Source organism: Macaca nemestrina, chromosome 5 (assembly GCF_043159975.1).
Source record: "Macaca nemestrina isolate mMacNem1 chromosome 5, mMacNem.hap1, whole genome shotgun sequence".
Taxonomy (NCBI): Eukaryota; Metazoa; Chordata; class Mammalia; order Primates; family Cercopithecidae; genus Macaca; species Macaca nemestrina.
The window spans coordinates 86,682,852-86,697,319 of NC_092129.1; the positions used below are offsets into that span (position 1 = coordinate 86,682,852).

The 14,468-nt window shown below is 47.2% G+C and overlaps 1 protein-coding gene across 1 annotated transcript; it reads right to left on the reverse strand.

Moving 5' to 3' along the window:
• Positions 1-5,753: 5,753 nt before the first annotated feature.
• On the reverse strand, positions 5,754-13,635 carry LOC105499059 (PR/SET domain 13). Its single transcript, XM_071096074.1, is given in 4 exon segments — positions 5,754-7,605; positions 11,335-11,455; positions 11,769-11,923; positions 13,461-13,635. Coding segments are annotated over 4 exon segments (2,178 nt in total). The 3' UTR covers positions 5,754-5,878.
• Positions 13,636-14,468: the final 833 nt, after the last annotated feature.

The window sequence follows — 14,468 nt, forward strand, 5'->3', positions numbered from 1 at the left end:
TCATGAAGATTCAATTAGATGAGTGCTGTCAAGGAAACCTTGAGGCAAAGCTATTTTTTTCCACTTTATGAGGAGAATATCGGCCCATATAAATATCATGAAGTCTCAAACTACTAATTCAAGACAATAATATACAAATTGATTTAGAAACCAATGTAGGGCATAGAATATATACAAACACCTATAGATGGCAACGCCAGTACCCTGAGATCACATTTCAGCATGTTAGCTTTAAATAATTCCGAAAGCCTATCCCATAAACCCTCTGATGTATTTTCTTTTCTCTACATCCTCTTGGTTGCTAAGGCATTTCTTTCTCATGCTTTCTGAAAAATCACAAATCAGCTTATAAAATGCGACATCCTACGTTGACTTGTTTCTCATTGGATTGACTTTTAGCATACCTGAAAGCATTTTGTTGCTCACACATGTGTGCTGCTACAGTCCAATGCCCTCAAGAGAGCTTGAATCTGACCTGGTCATGTCTCCATTTCCCTTAAGGTGACAATTCAGGAATCAACTGCTCAGTGTCAAGTATAGAATCTTATCTTTCTGCCTTTTTTTTTCCCCCAGGAATTTAAAATAGATTAAAAACAATCTTTGACCTTCGCTATGTTCTTATGTAAAGCCATCTGCTATTGCATCTATCTTCACCATATCTCCTGTCACATAAGACATTTCCACCTAAGGCTTTCTACTCAAATCACTAGATTTAAGTGTCTCCCACTCAAATACAACTTGCCATGAAACGCTGGATTTTAAATCATTCTCTACTTAAAGTAACTTCCAGGAAAACTGCTGCACTACCAGCATTAAGAATGGAAAATTCGTATTTATAGCCATTTCTTGCAATATCAAATTATGCAAAAGTATATATGGATAGAAAAAAGTAGAGAACGCTCATGACGTTTGGATATTTATTTTATTTTTAATAGTTTCCTCGCTCTACTTCTAAACATTTCTCTTAATCTGTTTAACTCAAATTACCAAAAAATCTATGACTTTTGTATTCTTTAATGAACTCAAGATTTCGTCTTTATTGGCCATTTACATGAAACGTTAAACTTTAAATAATTAAAATGTACTTGAAACAAAGTTAGTGTCTTCAGAGGAGTTACATGTACACGTGTAGTCTACCCACTTTCGGTCCCTTTTTGAAGGACTCTTGGAGGGTTTGCAAGCTAAAGGCATTAACAAGTTGTCTGTGGTACAACGGCTTAATTTGAATTAAACTACAGTCGCAGATGACAGAAGCCCTCCTTTCATCTTTTGTAGGGAGGCCTCCGAGCCCAGAGCGAGCGCCACGCTCCTTCTGGAACTAAACACGTTGGCCCCGCCGTCTGTTGAGTCCTTCTCTTCACAACTCACACCTGGGTGGCCAAGGGTCACTCTTGACCTCGCGTTGGCGCCAGCGCCTCTGCCCTCTTCCCGTTGGGAAGGCGGCAGATGGCGAGAGCGCACCGCGCGGGTGCCGCAGCTCCCCTCCACAGCGGGGTCGGGTAGTTTCCACAAGGACCCGTTAGGCCTGAAACTCTCCCGTCCTCCTGCCGGGCACCGCGGGTCTTCCCCGGTCCTTCTCTCCAGCAGGACGTCTGGACCGTCCACCTAAGCGGGGCAAGACTCCCGCACCTCTGCCCCAACCAGACCCCAGAAAACCCTGTTCCCAGGGAGCGCGAGGCTGTGAGCCCAGAGAGCGCGAGGCTGTGAGCCCAGGGGGCGCCGCGCCACAGGATGCTGCTCTCCCTCTCATCTCCCGCTCCGCCTGGCCGCCGCCGCACTAGCCCAAACGGCGAGGCTGTCGCGGGGCCCGGGGTTCTTTCGCTGTGGCCAACTCGCCACCAATAGCAACCCTGGCTCCAAGGAATGCACCAATGGGAGCGCTCGGAGTAACGCTGCTCAACCAATCACCGCCCTCTCGGCTCTAGGACCCCACCAGCAGTGTCATCGCTACTCCTGTAACTCCGCCAAACGGTAGTTCTAGCCACTCCCGTCCTTCCCTCAGAGTCTAGATATTAAATATACTTTCCCCAGAGTAGAATCCTGCGGAGTTGCAGCTTATGCTTGGCTCAGGAAGACATGCACACGCGCTCACCTCCGCTGCGTTCTTCTGCTTAAGCTCATCCCGCGATGCCCAGCCAAGCTTTTCAAAATTTAGTGAAAACAAACGAGAATTCTATTTACCACGCAGTTGACCGCTACGAACCATTTGAACCGTTGTCTCAGCTTAAAATGGAAAGATGGCCTGAGAAGGAAGAGTTCTGAAAGAAGTCTCTCCTTAGCAAAAGGATGGAAAGCCTTTATTTACTGAAGCTGATGCGAGTTGGGGGTTAGAAGTAAACCAAAGAGAGTGTTCTGCAAAAAGATGCTACAAGGTTGTCAACCCTTATCTCCTTAGGTTGATATCTTCCAAATGAAAACACAAAGAGTTGCTAGAGTTTAGGGTTTTCAAAAATATATATATCGTTTGATAGCTCACTATGCGTCAGGTGTGATCTAAGCTGCTGGCCTGCGTTAACTCATTTGATGTTCACAACTATCCTATTGCTTATTTCGCCCTGTTTTACAAGTGAGGAAATTGAGGCAATAGAGAAAACGGCCCAAGATGCAAAGCTAGTAAGTGACAGAGGTGGGACTAGAACCCAGGTCTGTCTGAGGTATTTAGATTAACAAAACAGTTTAATGCCCAACCGAACTAGGTTCAAGCAATCTAGAGTCTTTCAGTTCTAAAGAAAATGAATACGCCTCCTATCTTTTAAAAAAAAAAAAAAAAAAAAAAATTGGTACAAAATATTCAGTTAGAATCCCAGAAACCTCCAGTGGCGTTAGCATAACGCTCAAAGTTAGTTGTGGTCACCAAGATAAGAAGAGTTGAATGGTGGGTGACAGGGAGAAGAGAGAAGGGGATAGGAGACAGAAAGAAGTAATCTGAGAAACACTAATTCAACTGAGGCACTTAACACAAACAATACTATTGTTCCTGATTGTATATCCCTGATATGACTTTGTCATTAAAATGAATAATGGCATTACGTATGATAGTATGCACAGACATGAACAAATATATGAGTTATTTGAGGCAACCTATGGAGAATTACACATGACTTTTGATTAAGAGACTCTCTGTTCAATTTTTTCGTATTGGAATCTATTTTAACAACGTCTAGAAGATACCAGTTCACAAAGGGGAAACAGAATATTGGGTCCTTTGTTTTATTAAATTCTAAATGTATATCCTTTAACCAAACTAATTTTATTTTTTGAGATGGGGTCTCGCTATGTTGCCCAGGCTGGAGTGCAGTGGTTATTCACAGACATGATCATGGCACACCACAGCCTTGAATTCCTGGGCTTAAGCTAGCCTTCTGCCTCAGCCTCCTGAGTTGCTGAAACTACAGACATGAGCCACTGCCACCGGCTTATTTTCAATTTATTTTTATGAGCTATTTTCAGAAGTTACAGGAGTTGGTACTGAGCCAGAAAACGGGAGACGGGGGCAATACTGTTATAGCTGATAAAATGTTTCCCATGTTTCAAATCTGGGCAGCCTTTCTCACTTTCCTTGAGAACTCACATGCTCTGATTTCAGAAAAGCTTTTCCAATATTCTTCTATAGTGGTGGATTTGGTTTGAAGCAATCATTGCTTCAAAGGGCAGGACCACAATACTAAACAGACAGCAAGAAGCTCTGGGCTCTTGGAGCCGATTTAGCAGGCAGATGCTTGAATTCACTTCTAGTTCTGTGTGACGAACTGTGAACCTGGTGGGGCAAGTCAATGGTCCTCTTCTATGGAATGGAAAGAGCTGAAAGTAGCATAAGAACCTGGCACAGTACAGGTCCTCAAAAAATGATGGTATCTTTGTCACCATATTTTCATGTTGATACTTTCTCTCTCTCTCTCTCTCTCTCTCTCTCTCTCTCTGTTAGCTTTCTTTTACAAAGCAAAACATTTTCTGGTCAGCTGCCACTAAAAACCTATAATTCCTAGCATACATTTTCTCATAGAAGAAATCTTGCAGATCACCACCAACAGAAATCGCATGCCCTCCCCTACCCATGCCCCCCTGCTGTGATGTGCCAGAACATGTTCCTGCCAGCCACCAGGCGAAGCGACTAAGGCAGTGTTGCCAACAGGAAGACAAGGTGAAGACTTGCAAATCATTCAGGATTCAGAAAATAAAGGGCATTTTTAACTGAGTTAAATTATCAGCGCCACATCCAGACCCTTGGGTGACTCACCAGAATCTTCAAACTGATCTCTGAAAAAGTGCTGTGGACATGGGCCCTTCAGGTACCTGCCCTTAGCTAAGGGGTTAACTGAGCCTCCACTTTCCACAGTGAAATCCTCCCCAGAGTGTATATGGGGATGAAGATGGGTGCTTTCCAATTTTAGTCAACAAAATTATATTCTTTATGATATCTGCCCATTAGCTAGCATTTTTTTAAAAACCAGTAAGTATAGTCATTGCTTCTAATTTTGCTGTTCTAATTATGGGCATCCCCGTGACCTTAAAAAATATGCTTTCTTTTCTGTAAGATAGGACCAATACTGACAGCAGAAGACCACTGGAAGAAGGACATGGGAAAAAGAAACTTATGAGTAAAGTAAATAGATCAGCACTTCCAACAAAACAGACCCTCCTTTAGTATTTGTTGAATTAATAAAATATATGACTCATAAAAGACACTGAGCAAGTTTCCTTTTTTGCTTCCCAAGGAAAGTTCTGTCAAAATGGAACACAACAAGAAATAGTGTTTCTACTGTTCCATACTTTAACAATATGTGGGGTTTTTCTTCTTGAAGGTCATGAACTTCTTTCAGTAAACATGAAAACATTTAGCATGATTAACAATGGTTTTAGGAAACAATTCTTTTGCCTGATGTTTGGGAGCCTGTAAAATGCACATATTGAAAATGGCATACTTCCTTCTTATAATACAACACTGCTTAACATTATTTTATGAATAGTCAGAGTATTCAAGTCTCCAATGATTTATTTTATTATGCAGTCTCCTCGCAAATTGTTTTCAAATTAAACTACTTGTTTAAAATATCTGCTGAAATCACTAAGTGAACAAACTCTCGTTTGTATCTTTATTTTTCTTAAAGATTGCACAAGCTGGAACCAAAACCAAAATACTATATCCACTGTACAGCAGTCATTATAAAACAACACACACCACATTTGTATTCTACCAAATAGAATATTTTCTTTAAAATTATATATTGCGTGCTCTTAGATTCATGCTTTAGATATTTTACATTTATCATTATTCTCTCATAAATAATTGCAACTTGACCAATTTGTACACCTGCTACCACTATATTCAATAGGGCAAGGCGTAGTCTTTGACATGAGAACAGATAAAATGGAAATCAGTATATGGATGTCACATCTACCCAATTGTGACTAGTGTTTTGCCTAAGAAATGAAATGCTAATGTAAAATACACACACAAAACGTCGTTTCAAAAGGCACAATTTCCTCCACAGAAAAGTACAACTTAAAAATACGTGGCAGTTAAAATGTGCGCCCTCGAGGGCGCTGTGACGTTCGCATTGATGTGATCCTGAACACCAAGAGCAGACCGCCTGGGCCGTTCAGGGTGAGCTCATCCAAGAAGTCCAGAGGCCCGGGGTACGGAGGTCCTGGTCGCCCTCGAGCTGTCCAGGTGGCCGGATTTACGCCACCTCTGAACTGTTGCTCTGAGTTTCAGCACCAGATCTGGGAACTCTCACTGTTCCAAATCTGGCGCCCTCTCAAAAACAAAAACGGTTTTGTCCATTGGGTCCCTCTTCCCACCACCAGGAGTTCCTCTTCTGCGAGAACAGACCCTCGATTCCTCTGTCCTCGCCCCGCCCCTTCCCGGGAAGACTTATTACAAGTCGCGCTCGCCGCCGCCCGCAGCCTCGGGGTCGCTCTGGTCGTCTGTGAAGCAGACGTCCACGTCACTGTCGTCGCTCTTGGGATCCCCAGGTTCCGGGGGATAGCCGGGCTCGGCACCCGGGCCGTCGCCCGCTTTGGCGAGCAGACTCTGGCCAGGGTGGCGGGACTTGACATGTCGCTCCAGGTCCCGGCGGCGCACAAGTACCTTGCCGCAGAACTCGCAGCGGTAGGGCGTGTTGCCCTCGGCGTGCAGCCGGATGTGCTTGTTGAGATTGCTGGGGTCGCCGAAGGGCCGCAGACAGACTTTGCACTTGAGTGGCTTGTAGCCCGTGTGCGTCCGCATGTGGATCTTGAGCCCATACTTGCGCGAGTACAGCTTGCCGCAGTAGAGGCACAGGTGGCCGGTCTTGGGCTTACCTGCGCCGCTGCCTCCGCTGCCGCCGCCCCCTGTGCCTCCCGCCGCCGCGACGGCCGGTGGCAACGTCCCCGAGTCCAGGCGTCCGCGACCCTTCCCGGCAGCCATCTCGGACAGCTGCTGATTGTGCATGGCGATCTCTCGGTCGATGCTGGCCAGCGAGCCCAGCTCAGCGGGGCTTAGGGCGGCCGCTGCTGGCCCGCTGAAGTAGGAGATGGACTCTGGATACTTCAGCAGCCCGCCGAAGTGCAATTTGAGCGGGTAATAAGCGGTAGTGGCCGGTGAGCCGTAGAGCAGCTCCCCGTTGTAGACCGTAAAGGCCGGCATGACGGCAGGCAGGTGACTACATTCACCACCTGGATAGGCTTTGAGACCGCCCGTGTCGAGGGGCGGCAGGGCGCAGCGTTCGAGGGGCAGCCCGGGCGCGGGGGGCAGCTGCGCGTAACGCGCTCCTGGCAGCGCGGCGGAGGCGGGCGGGGCGCGCTCCACGTGCTTGAAGGCGGACGCCTCTTCCGGGGGGACCGAGAGCAGAGGGAAGCCGCGCAGGGCCCCAGAGCACGGCAGGCCATGGGGCGGTGGCGGCGGCGGGTCCCCCGCGAGCAGGCACTTCGGATGGTGGTGGTGGTGCGCGTGGTGGTGATGGTGGCGACCCGCGCCGCCCGCCGCCGAGTTCTCCCCGCTGCCGGGGCGCCCGCACGCCCGGCCCCCGCCCAGCAGCCTGCCCAAGGTGAGGCCGGCCTCCTGCTTGCTGCCGCTCTCCTCCCGGTAGGGGTCGCCGTGGGCGGCCGCCGCCGCCCTGGCTAGGCCGGCTGGCTTGAAAGCGGAGCGCACGCCGGGGTAGAAGGCCAGGCTGCCGACCCCCGCCGAGGAGCCGCCCACGATGCCGAGGAAGTGCCCTTGTCCTCGGGCGGCCCCGCTCATGTCCAAGGCACGGTCCAGCTGCTCCTTGCCTTTCTTGAGCTGCCCCCACTTGCCTGGGGTCGGCGAGGTGGCCGAGGGCGCGGAAGAGGCCTCGCGCTTGATGCCCTCCCGCGCACCGCAGGCCTGAGCTGGTGGCGGGCCCTGCGGGTGGGGTCGCAAAGTTCCCGCCTGGGAAGGCGCGGCGAAATCGGACGCGGAGGGTTTCGGGGAGAGACCGAGGCCATCAGCCGCTGGGACGGCGCCTTGGCGAGCCGCGTGTTCGTGGTGCAGGAAGGCGCCGCCTCCACCGCCGCTGAACACGCAGTGGAAACGCAGGTGTGCCTTAAGGCTGTTGGGGTATCTAAACGTCCTCCAGCAGTACCAGCAGATGTAGCGCTCCTCCCCTGGGCAAGAAAGAATGGAAAAGCGACCCGGTGAGAGGCGAACAAGCGAGACAGAAAGAAAGCGCCAGTGCACCCAACGCAAAGGCCAAGTTTCGACCAGCGGTATCGGGAGAGGGCGAAATATAAGTTCGGTAGCCCTACGGTATCAAGGACCCGAAAAACCCCAAATGGCCAATCCTTATCAGTGTCTCCATCCTCTGGGACTACTTAGAGGCCAAAAAAGGTGACGGGACCTTTCCAACGAAGACTTCCTCCAGGCCTTCCAAGCAAAATCTTCGTTGGAAGGGCAGCACTCAGGCAGGCTGGCCGGGTAAGAGCAAAGAGCAGCTGTTGCTTTAAATCAAGTGTTGAGGCTGTGCAGTGTCTGGGCCCATCTGTTGGCGTTTGCAGAATAGGTAGCGTATGTCAAGGAGTTTGGATAAACTGAACAAAGACCAATCTAATGGTCGTGAGCGCCTCATTACCAGGCGAGACAATATCCTGTATGTATAGGCCATATGTAATCATTCCTTTTCATAGAACAATGTCTTTTGTGTCCCCTACCCACCCATTCCACCCCCTTCCAGCCTTAAACACTTTGCCTGAGGTTTTCCTGGAGCGTGACCAACTGAAGGACCACATAGGGACTATGATTTGCCATTCTTCAAAATTATTTGTATCTTTATTTCCTCTTTAACCCCATTTAATTTGCTGGGAGAAAAGAAAAAAATCTTATGCCATGATACTCTATAAAGAATGATGATAATCTAACAAGGATGATGTTGCATTGTCTTGTCTGCCACTTGGTAATTAATTAACTCCTAGATAGCTGCACAAATCCAAGCTTAGTAAAGTCTTTGGAGAAAATATATTAGTTTTTTATTATATTAATATATATAAATGATATAGATCGATAAATAAATATAGATACTCAGCTTTTAATAAGTGCAGAATTCTCTACCAGGCACTACATATGTGTTTGGTGTCAAATCTTTTTTTGTGTTTAGTGTTATTAGCATTAGTTTTTTCATTTTGCCCGAGTTTGTGAACACAACCAAGAGACACATATATGATCACATACTAGAAGTTAATTTCCACTTAAAAGGGTCGTATTACTGCTGTAGAGAGAAATGATCTTGCAGTTGGGTTTCTTTTAAAACGTGGTTGATTGATAATACTGAAGGGAAAGATGTCTGTGAGAAAGAAGTTAGTTGAACCGCAAGGAAATATCCAAAATATAAATCAGTCTCATAAAATTTAACAGGAAAGTTAAATTCCCCCTCTGCATATACAAGCAGCTCAAACTTCTGAAATATTACTACAGAAATAACAATAGGGAAAAATTCCAGATCTTCTTCCCTTTATGTATATTAACTTCTGGGTTTGCATAACACAAGTAGCTCCCACCCCCACCCCTGTGAAACACCTGTGAAAACTCAAGTGATAAGCACTATATTCCAAGGAGAGCAGAAAGAAAAATGGGAGAGTAGTATTTCTCTATGAGACCCTATCCTAATTGTTTATAGAAGTCTTAGATAAAACCATTTCAATGTTCTGTTACTTTGTACTGAACATTCATGTAAAAGAAATCTTGAAAAAAAGAAAGAATAGACCTCCTGGGTTCTCTTGGTGGGTATGTTGTCTTAAATAACCTTCCTTCTAACTTCAGAGCCTTTCTGTCTCTCATCACCCCTTTTGAAAGAGGGAGTTTTCTGAGTGCCGCAGAATGACTCAGCTTAATGCAAAGCCACATACACTTTTTTTCTTAACATGAAGGGGCAGTATTTTCCTCCACCTTACTACGAAATTGAAACCCACTGAAGTTAGCTAGAATTAGGAGAATAGCAGCCATCCGTATTTATTTCTTCCTCTTTCCAAGCTTTAAGCAGCATACATTTAATATATACTTTTTTTCAGTTATCCTAACCAACTGGTATGTTCTCCAGACTCTCAGATCCAAATCATGCCAAGAGTACCAAACACATTTAACAAGTGACTGCCTCCTCTTCATGTAACTCTAAGGTAGTCAAGAGTTCAGACTTCTCCAAGATGGGGAAGTCAGGGTTCAAAATCACCCATGCCTTCTCACCTCCAGAAAAAAAAAAAAAAAAAAGGTGTTTATTTTGACATCTGTTACCATATGATGTTTATAAGCTCAATTGGCTGAAAGGAAAACACAAGGACCACTATTCCAGTTGCTTTTGTACTATTTGGAACTACCTAAGAAAGGGTGTTCTGTGTAGAAATGGCTGGCTCCTCAAGGTTAGTGGTCCTCCAAATTCTGTAGTGGCAGATTCGAGAGTTCTCCACTATACGGCTTTTATTATACGTCTCTTTTTACTGGAAGAAGTTGACAAGAGAATGTAATATAATGTGATGCAAGGAACAAACTATCTTAGGATAATTTGAATACTATACATGCAAAATAAACAATTAACTTGCAGAAGACGATGATACTTTAAAGTAAAGTGACTCATTGTTTTGAATAAACTTCATTCTGTCTTATTCATGAAGTGTTTCCTAATTCACATACTTGTATTAATTTCTCTAAACCTATTTCTAAAGGGATGTGATTGAGCAGGCAATCCAGGAAGACAGCATGTTCGAATATTTCACAGCATTCATTATTTTGATGTTAAATAATAAATGTGTCTTTAGGAGAAATTACAGACCATTGTCATGGAAAAAAAGCCATGGTAGCTTTGTATGTGAAAAGGAAGTCTCCAAGACCTTAACTATTCTAGCACCTCCTAGACTTCTTTCCACAGGAAGTGTTCTTCAGTGTTCAAGGGTAGGTTTAAAAATGTTTTTCTGTTTAGTTACTGCACCTTAATTTGCATAAATCCGCTCTTGGCTTTGAAGGGATCAAATAAATCTGAGAAGAAACTGGGATACATCCCAGATTCAATTTAAGTAGGCAAAGGGAAATGAATAAATGCCACTTAAATGGAAGGGTCTCAGTACCTGCCAACTGACCAGCTGTAAGTACCGTAATACTTCTAAAATGCTGTAGAAATGCACTGTTCTCCTGGAAAGCCAGTGGAGAAGAAATGTCCTTGGACTTTGTAAAAGCAATCCAGGTTTGAGTTATATTCTGTAGAACTCAGGATGTAATTGCTGTAACAACAATTTAAGGCTCCTTTTTTATTATTTATTTATTTATTTATTTATTTATTTTTTGAGACAGGGTCTCACTTGTCACCCAGGCTGGCATGCAGTGGTAACATTACAGCTCACTGGAGCCTTGACCTCCTGGGCTCAAGTGATCCTCTTTTCTCAGCATCCTGAGTAGCTAAGACTACAGGCATGTACCACCACACCTGGCTAATTATTTTTTTGGTGTAGAGACAGAGGTCTCACTATGTTGCCCAGGCTGGTCTCAAGCTCCTAGCCTCAAGTGATCCTCCTACCTCAGCCTCCCAAAGTCTAGGATTACAGGCATGAACTACCGCGCCTAATTTTTTTATCTTAATTGAGTAAATAATGGTCTCTTTGAATAGGCATCAGAAAAAGGATGGCCCCATTAAGTTCATAATGCGTACTTTTTCCCCTGCCATTGTGAGCCAGATTACTATCACTGTTATCGTTTATGGTTGATTTTAAGGAGGTAGTGGCGACCTCTCCTCTTTGCCTTGAAATACAGGGAATGTGAATTCCATTTTACACTGGTTGAGCTATGTCTAGTGACTCGCTTCAAGACAGGAGGAGGAGGGCTGGACTCTTGCCCATCCACGCTTTTGGAGTGGGTACCTTTCTCATCGTGAGTCGGAGTCGCCGTGGTGGGGATGTCGAACCACTGAGCCAAGGAGTTAGAATACCACACTGTCAGCTCCTCCCCTGGCTGGACGTCTCGCAATGCTCGGTAGAAGATCTGGGACGCAAGGAATGGAACAGTTCTCTGTCATTTCCTGGGTAATTGGTCAAAAAGCAACTGAGAAGAAAGGTTCAAATCCCGATTCTGATGCTGTGTGACCCTGGAGAAGCTACTGGAGCTCTCTGAACTTCACTTCCCTCACCCTTCAAACGGAAAAACAATAGTATCTACCTTATAGGGTTGTCAAGACATTTAAATGAGACGTCTAGCTAAAGCACTTTGCTCTTAATTTTGTTGGCCACCGCAGGGATGGTTAGGTAGATTGAATTGGTGGTGGGGACTAGGGGATGTGGAGAGAAGCCCGCAGTACCTGTCCTCCGGGTAAGTCTGCAATAGCTTCCAGAGTCTGTTCCTGGGAGTTTCTGGCTGCCCGGATTAACCCTATCCACTCCAGAGGGGAGCCCCCCGACTCGTCCACCAGCTCCCCTCTCACCATGCGCACCTGCAACACAAGCAGTGGTCGTTCTCCCCGCACCTTGGCCAGGCCCACAACCCAGACAGAAAGTTTATCCTCCACCCCCACCCAACACAGGAAAGTGGTTGTTTTTGGTTTGGCCAGACCACTAGGGGCTACTGGAAGGAGGAGAATTCCTTAGGACCTTGCTTGGGGGAGGGAGAAAGAGGAAAGTCTACCTATGCTAACAGTACCACCACTTTCCTGTGCCCCACCTTGGCAACACGGGGAGGGGGGAAGGATGTTGAGAACATCCTCCCTTAGTGCTTAAGCACATCTTGTACCAAGTTGTTCCCCACACACTACCCCAGCTCTCCCACTGGCAGTTCTGAGAGCAGCCCTAACACCAGGTTAGAGACGTTTCTAGGTCAGTCCCAGGACCCAGAGCGTCCCCCTACAAACAAACAAACAAAAAAATTATCTCATGCCTCCCCTATTCTGTGTGCATCGCACCTAGGTGCCTGTGAGCCTTGCAGCGAAAGTCTCAGAACAAAGCCCAAGCGGGGAAAAGCTTGCCCGCAGCTGGCAGGCCATTTAAAAGCAATTAAAAAGCGTTTAAAGAGGAATGCGCGGTGGGCACCAAACCCTGCTTTAGACTATAGTGGGGCGGAGTGGGGGGCGTGATTGCAGGAGGAGCGAGGTACAAGTCCCGCTGGCTGGACACCGGAGCTTTTTCTTACTAGAAATCTCCAAGCAAAGCAAGCTATAAAGCCAAGGAAGCCAAAGCCCTTCCTTCTACCCCTGACTTCTGCCTTCATTTGCTGGTCGCTGTTTGCCGACCTTTGGCTCCTGGGACACCCCCAAAGCGGGCGAGTGCTTTAAGTCTCCCTGGTCAGGGGTCGCAACGGTGTGTGGGGTGTGGGAGTCAAAGCTAGTGGTTTGGCCCTGGCGCCTGCCGGTTGGGACTCTGAACTCTCAGAGCCCCGCTGTAGGCGCTCTGATCCTGTGCCCCGCGCAGATGGGCGCCCCTCGCCCTTGGAGCCCGTGTCAGAGCCAGCACCTTGCTCATCCTCTCTCCATATGCCCCAAACCCACAAGCCGACATCGGCAAGGGAAAAAAATATATATCAGGAGATTCTGGGAACTGAGAGCCTCCCAAAGATTTTTTTTTGTTTAGGGGAAAAAAAAGTAAATTATTTTAAGGCGAAATTAGGCCTCAAATTAACATATTGAAGGGCAGAAGGGAAGAAAGGTTCTCGATGCCCTACGCCCCCAGAAAGAGGGTGCTTTTGCAGAGAAAGCTGAGGTCAGGGTGCGGGGGTGGGCTTCTGGGTTCTGAGGAGACCCGAGAGCGCGGGGGAAAACACAAGCCGCGAATGGTCCCGGCACCTACAGCCCTCAGTGCACCCCACCCAGGGCTGTCCCCTCTCGGCCACATCCTCTCCTCTCAACCGGACCCGTCCAGCTCTCACAGTTAAAGAGGCTACTTGCTCAGAATAACAGGAGTCCCCTTCCACCCGGCAGAATTAGCAGGTAACGACTCAATCACTCCCTTCCTCCACTTTCTCTCTCTAGCCCTTTCCCGGGTCAGGGCACTGAGAGGCGAACAGCAGTGGGCGGAGGTCTGAATGGTCAATACCTTTTTCTTGGGCCCGGGCTCCCTGCGGTCTGACAGGTACTTGCCCAGCTTGAAGGTACCAGGCACCGGTCCGAGGCGCAAGCCGGCCGGGATGCAGCAGTCGGCACTCACGCTGGTGGCTGGAGCTCTGGCGGCTCCGTGCATTGTTGCCGCCGCCCCCAGGCAGGCGCTCGGGTGCGCCAGGTCCTTGGAAGGGCGCGAGTGACAGAGCTGGAGCTGCGCGGTAGCCAGGGAGCCGCGCCCCGACGTGCGTCCTCCGCCCGCGGAGTGACGCGGGCGGGCATGCACTGCGCCTTTTCAATTGGGGCGGGAGCCTTTTGGCACCGCCAGCGCAAGGGCGCGTAGTTTGGTGAGAGAGTTGCGCTGCGAAGCAGCTGCAGAGTCCTACCCGAGAGGGTCACATGGAGTGGTTCCCTCAGCCCCCTGCATAATCGAGGCCTCTGAATGGCTAGCACACAATGGTCCAGGCGACCTTCCCATTCCTAAAAATCCAATTTGTCAAGGGCGAAGAAAAGGCACTGGTGAATCAAAGGTCCGGCGGGACCATTAATCCTCAGCATGGGGTATTGTCCTCGAGACAGTTACGATATTTTAAGTGACAAATCCACTGTATAATTTCTCCATAAATTTTACTTCCTTTTATTGTTCCCCGACAAACCAGTTTTGGGAAATAAGTGACTACTTTAAGTCTACTTGGCTGATTCCTTTGAGCCTTGGTCTACTTCAAAGATTTTTAATTCTCTCCCCTTGGCTTTATTGTAAAGGAGATTAAACAAAGAGATGGAGACTGTTTGGAGGACTTGTTAACTTCTATTGATTTCTGGCGTGTGCCATACAGAAATTAGGCAGGTACTTGATGGGAAAACACCAGAAAATACCTACACTTTTTAAATAACGACCATTTTACCATTTCAGGGGATTGGGTTCAGGCCAGTCGTCTATTTAGAACTGCTTTAATTGTCACTTCTGTCCCATTT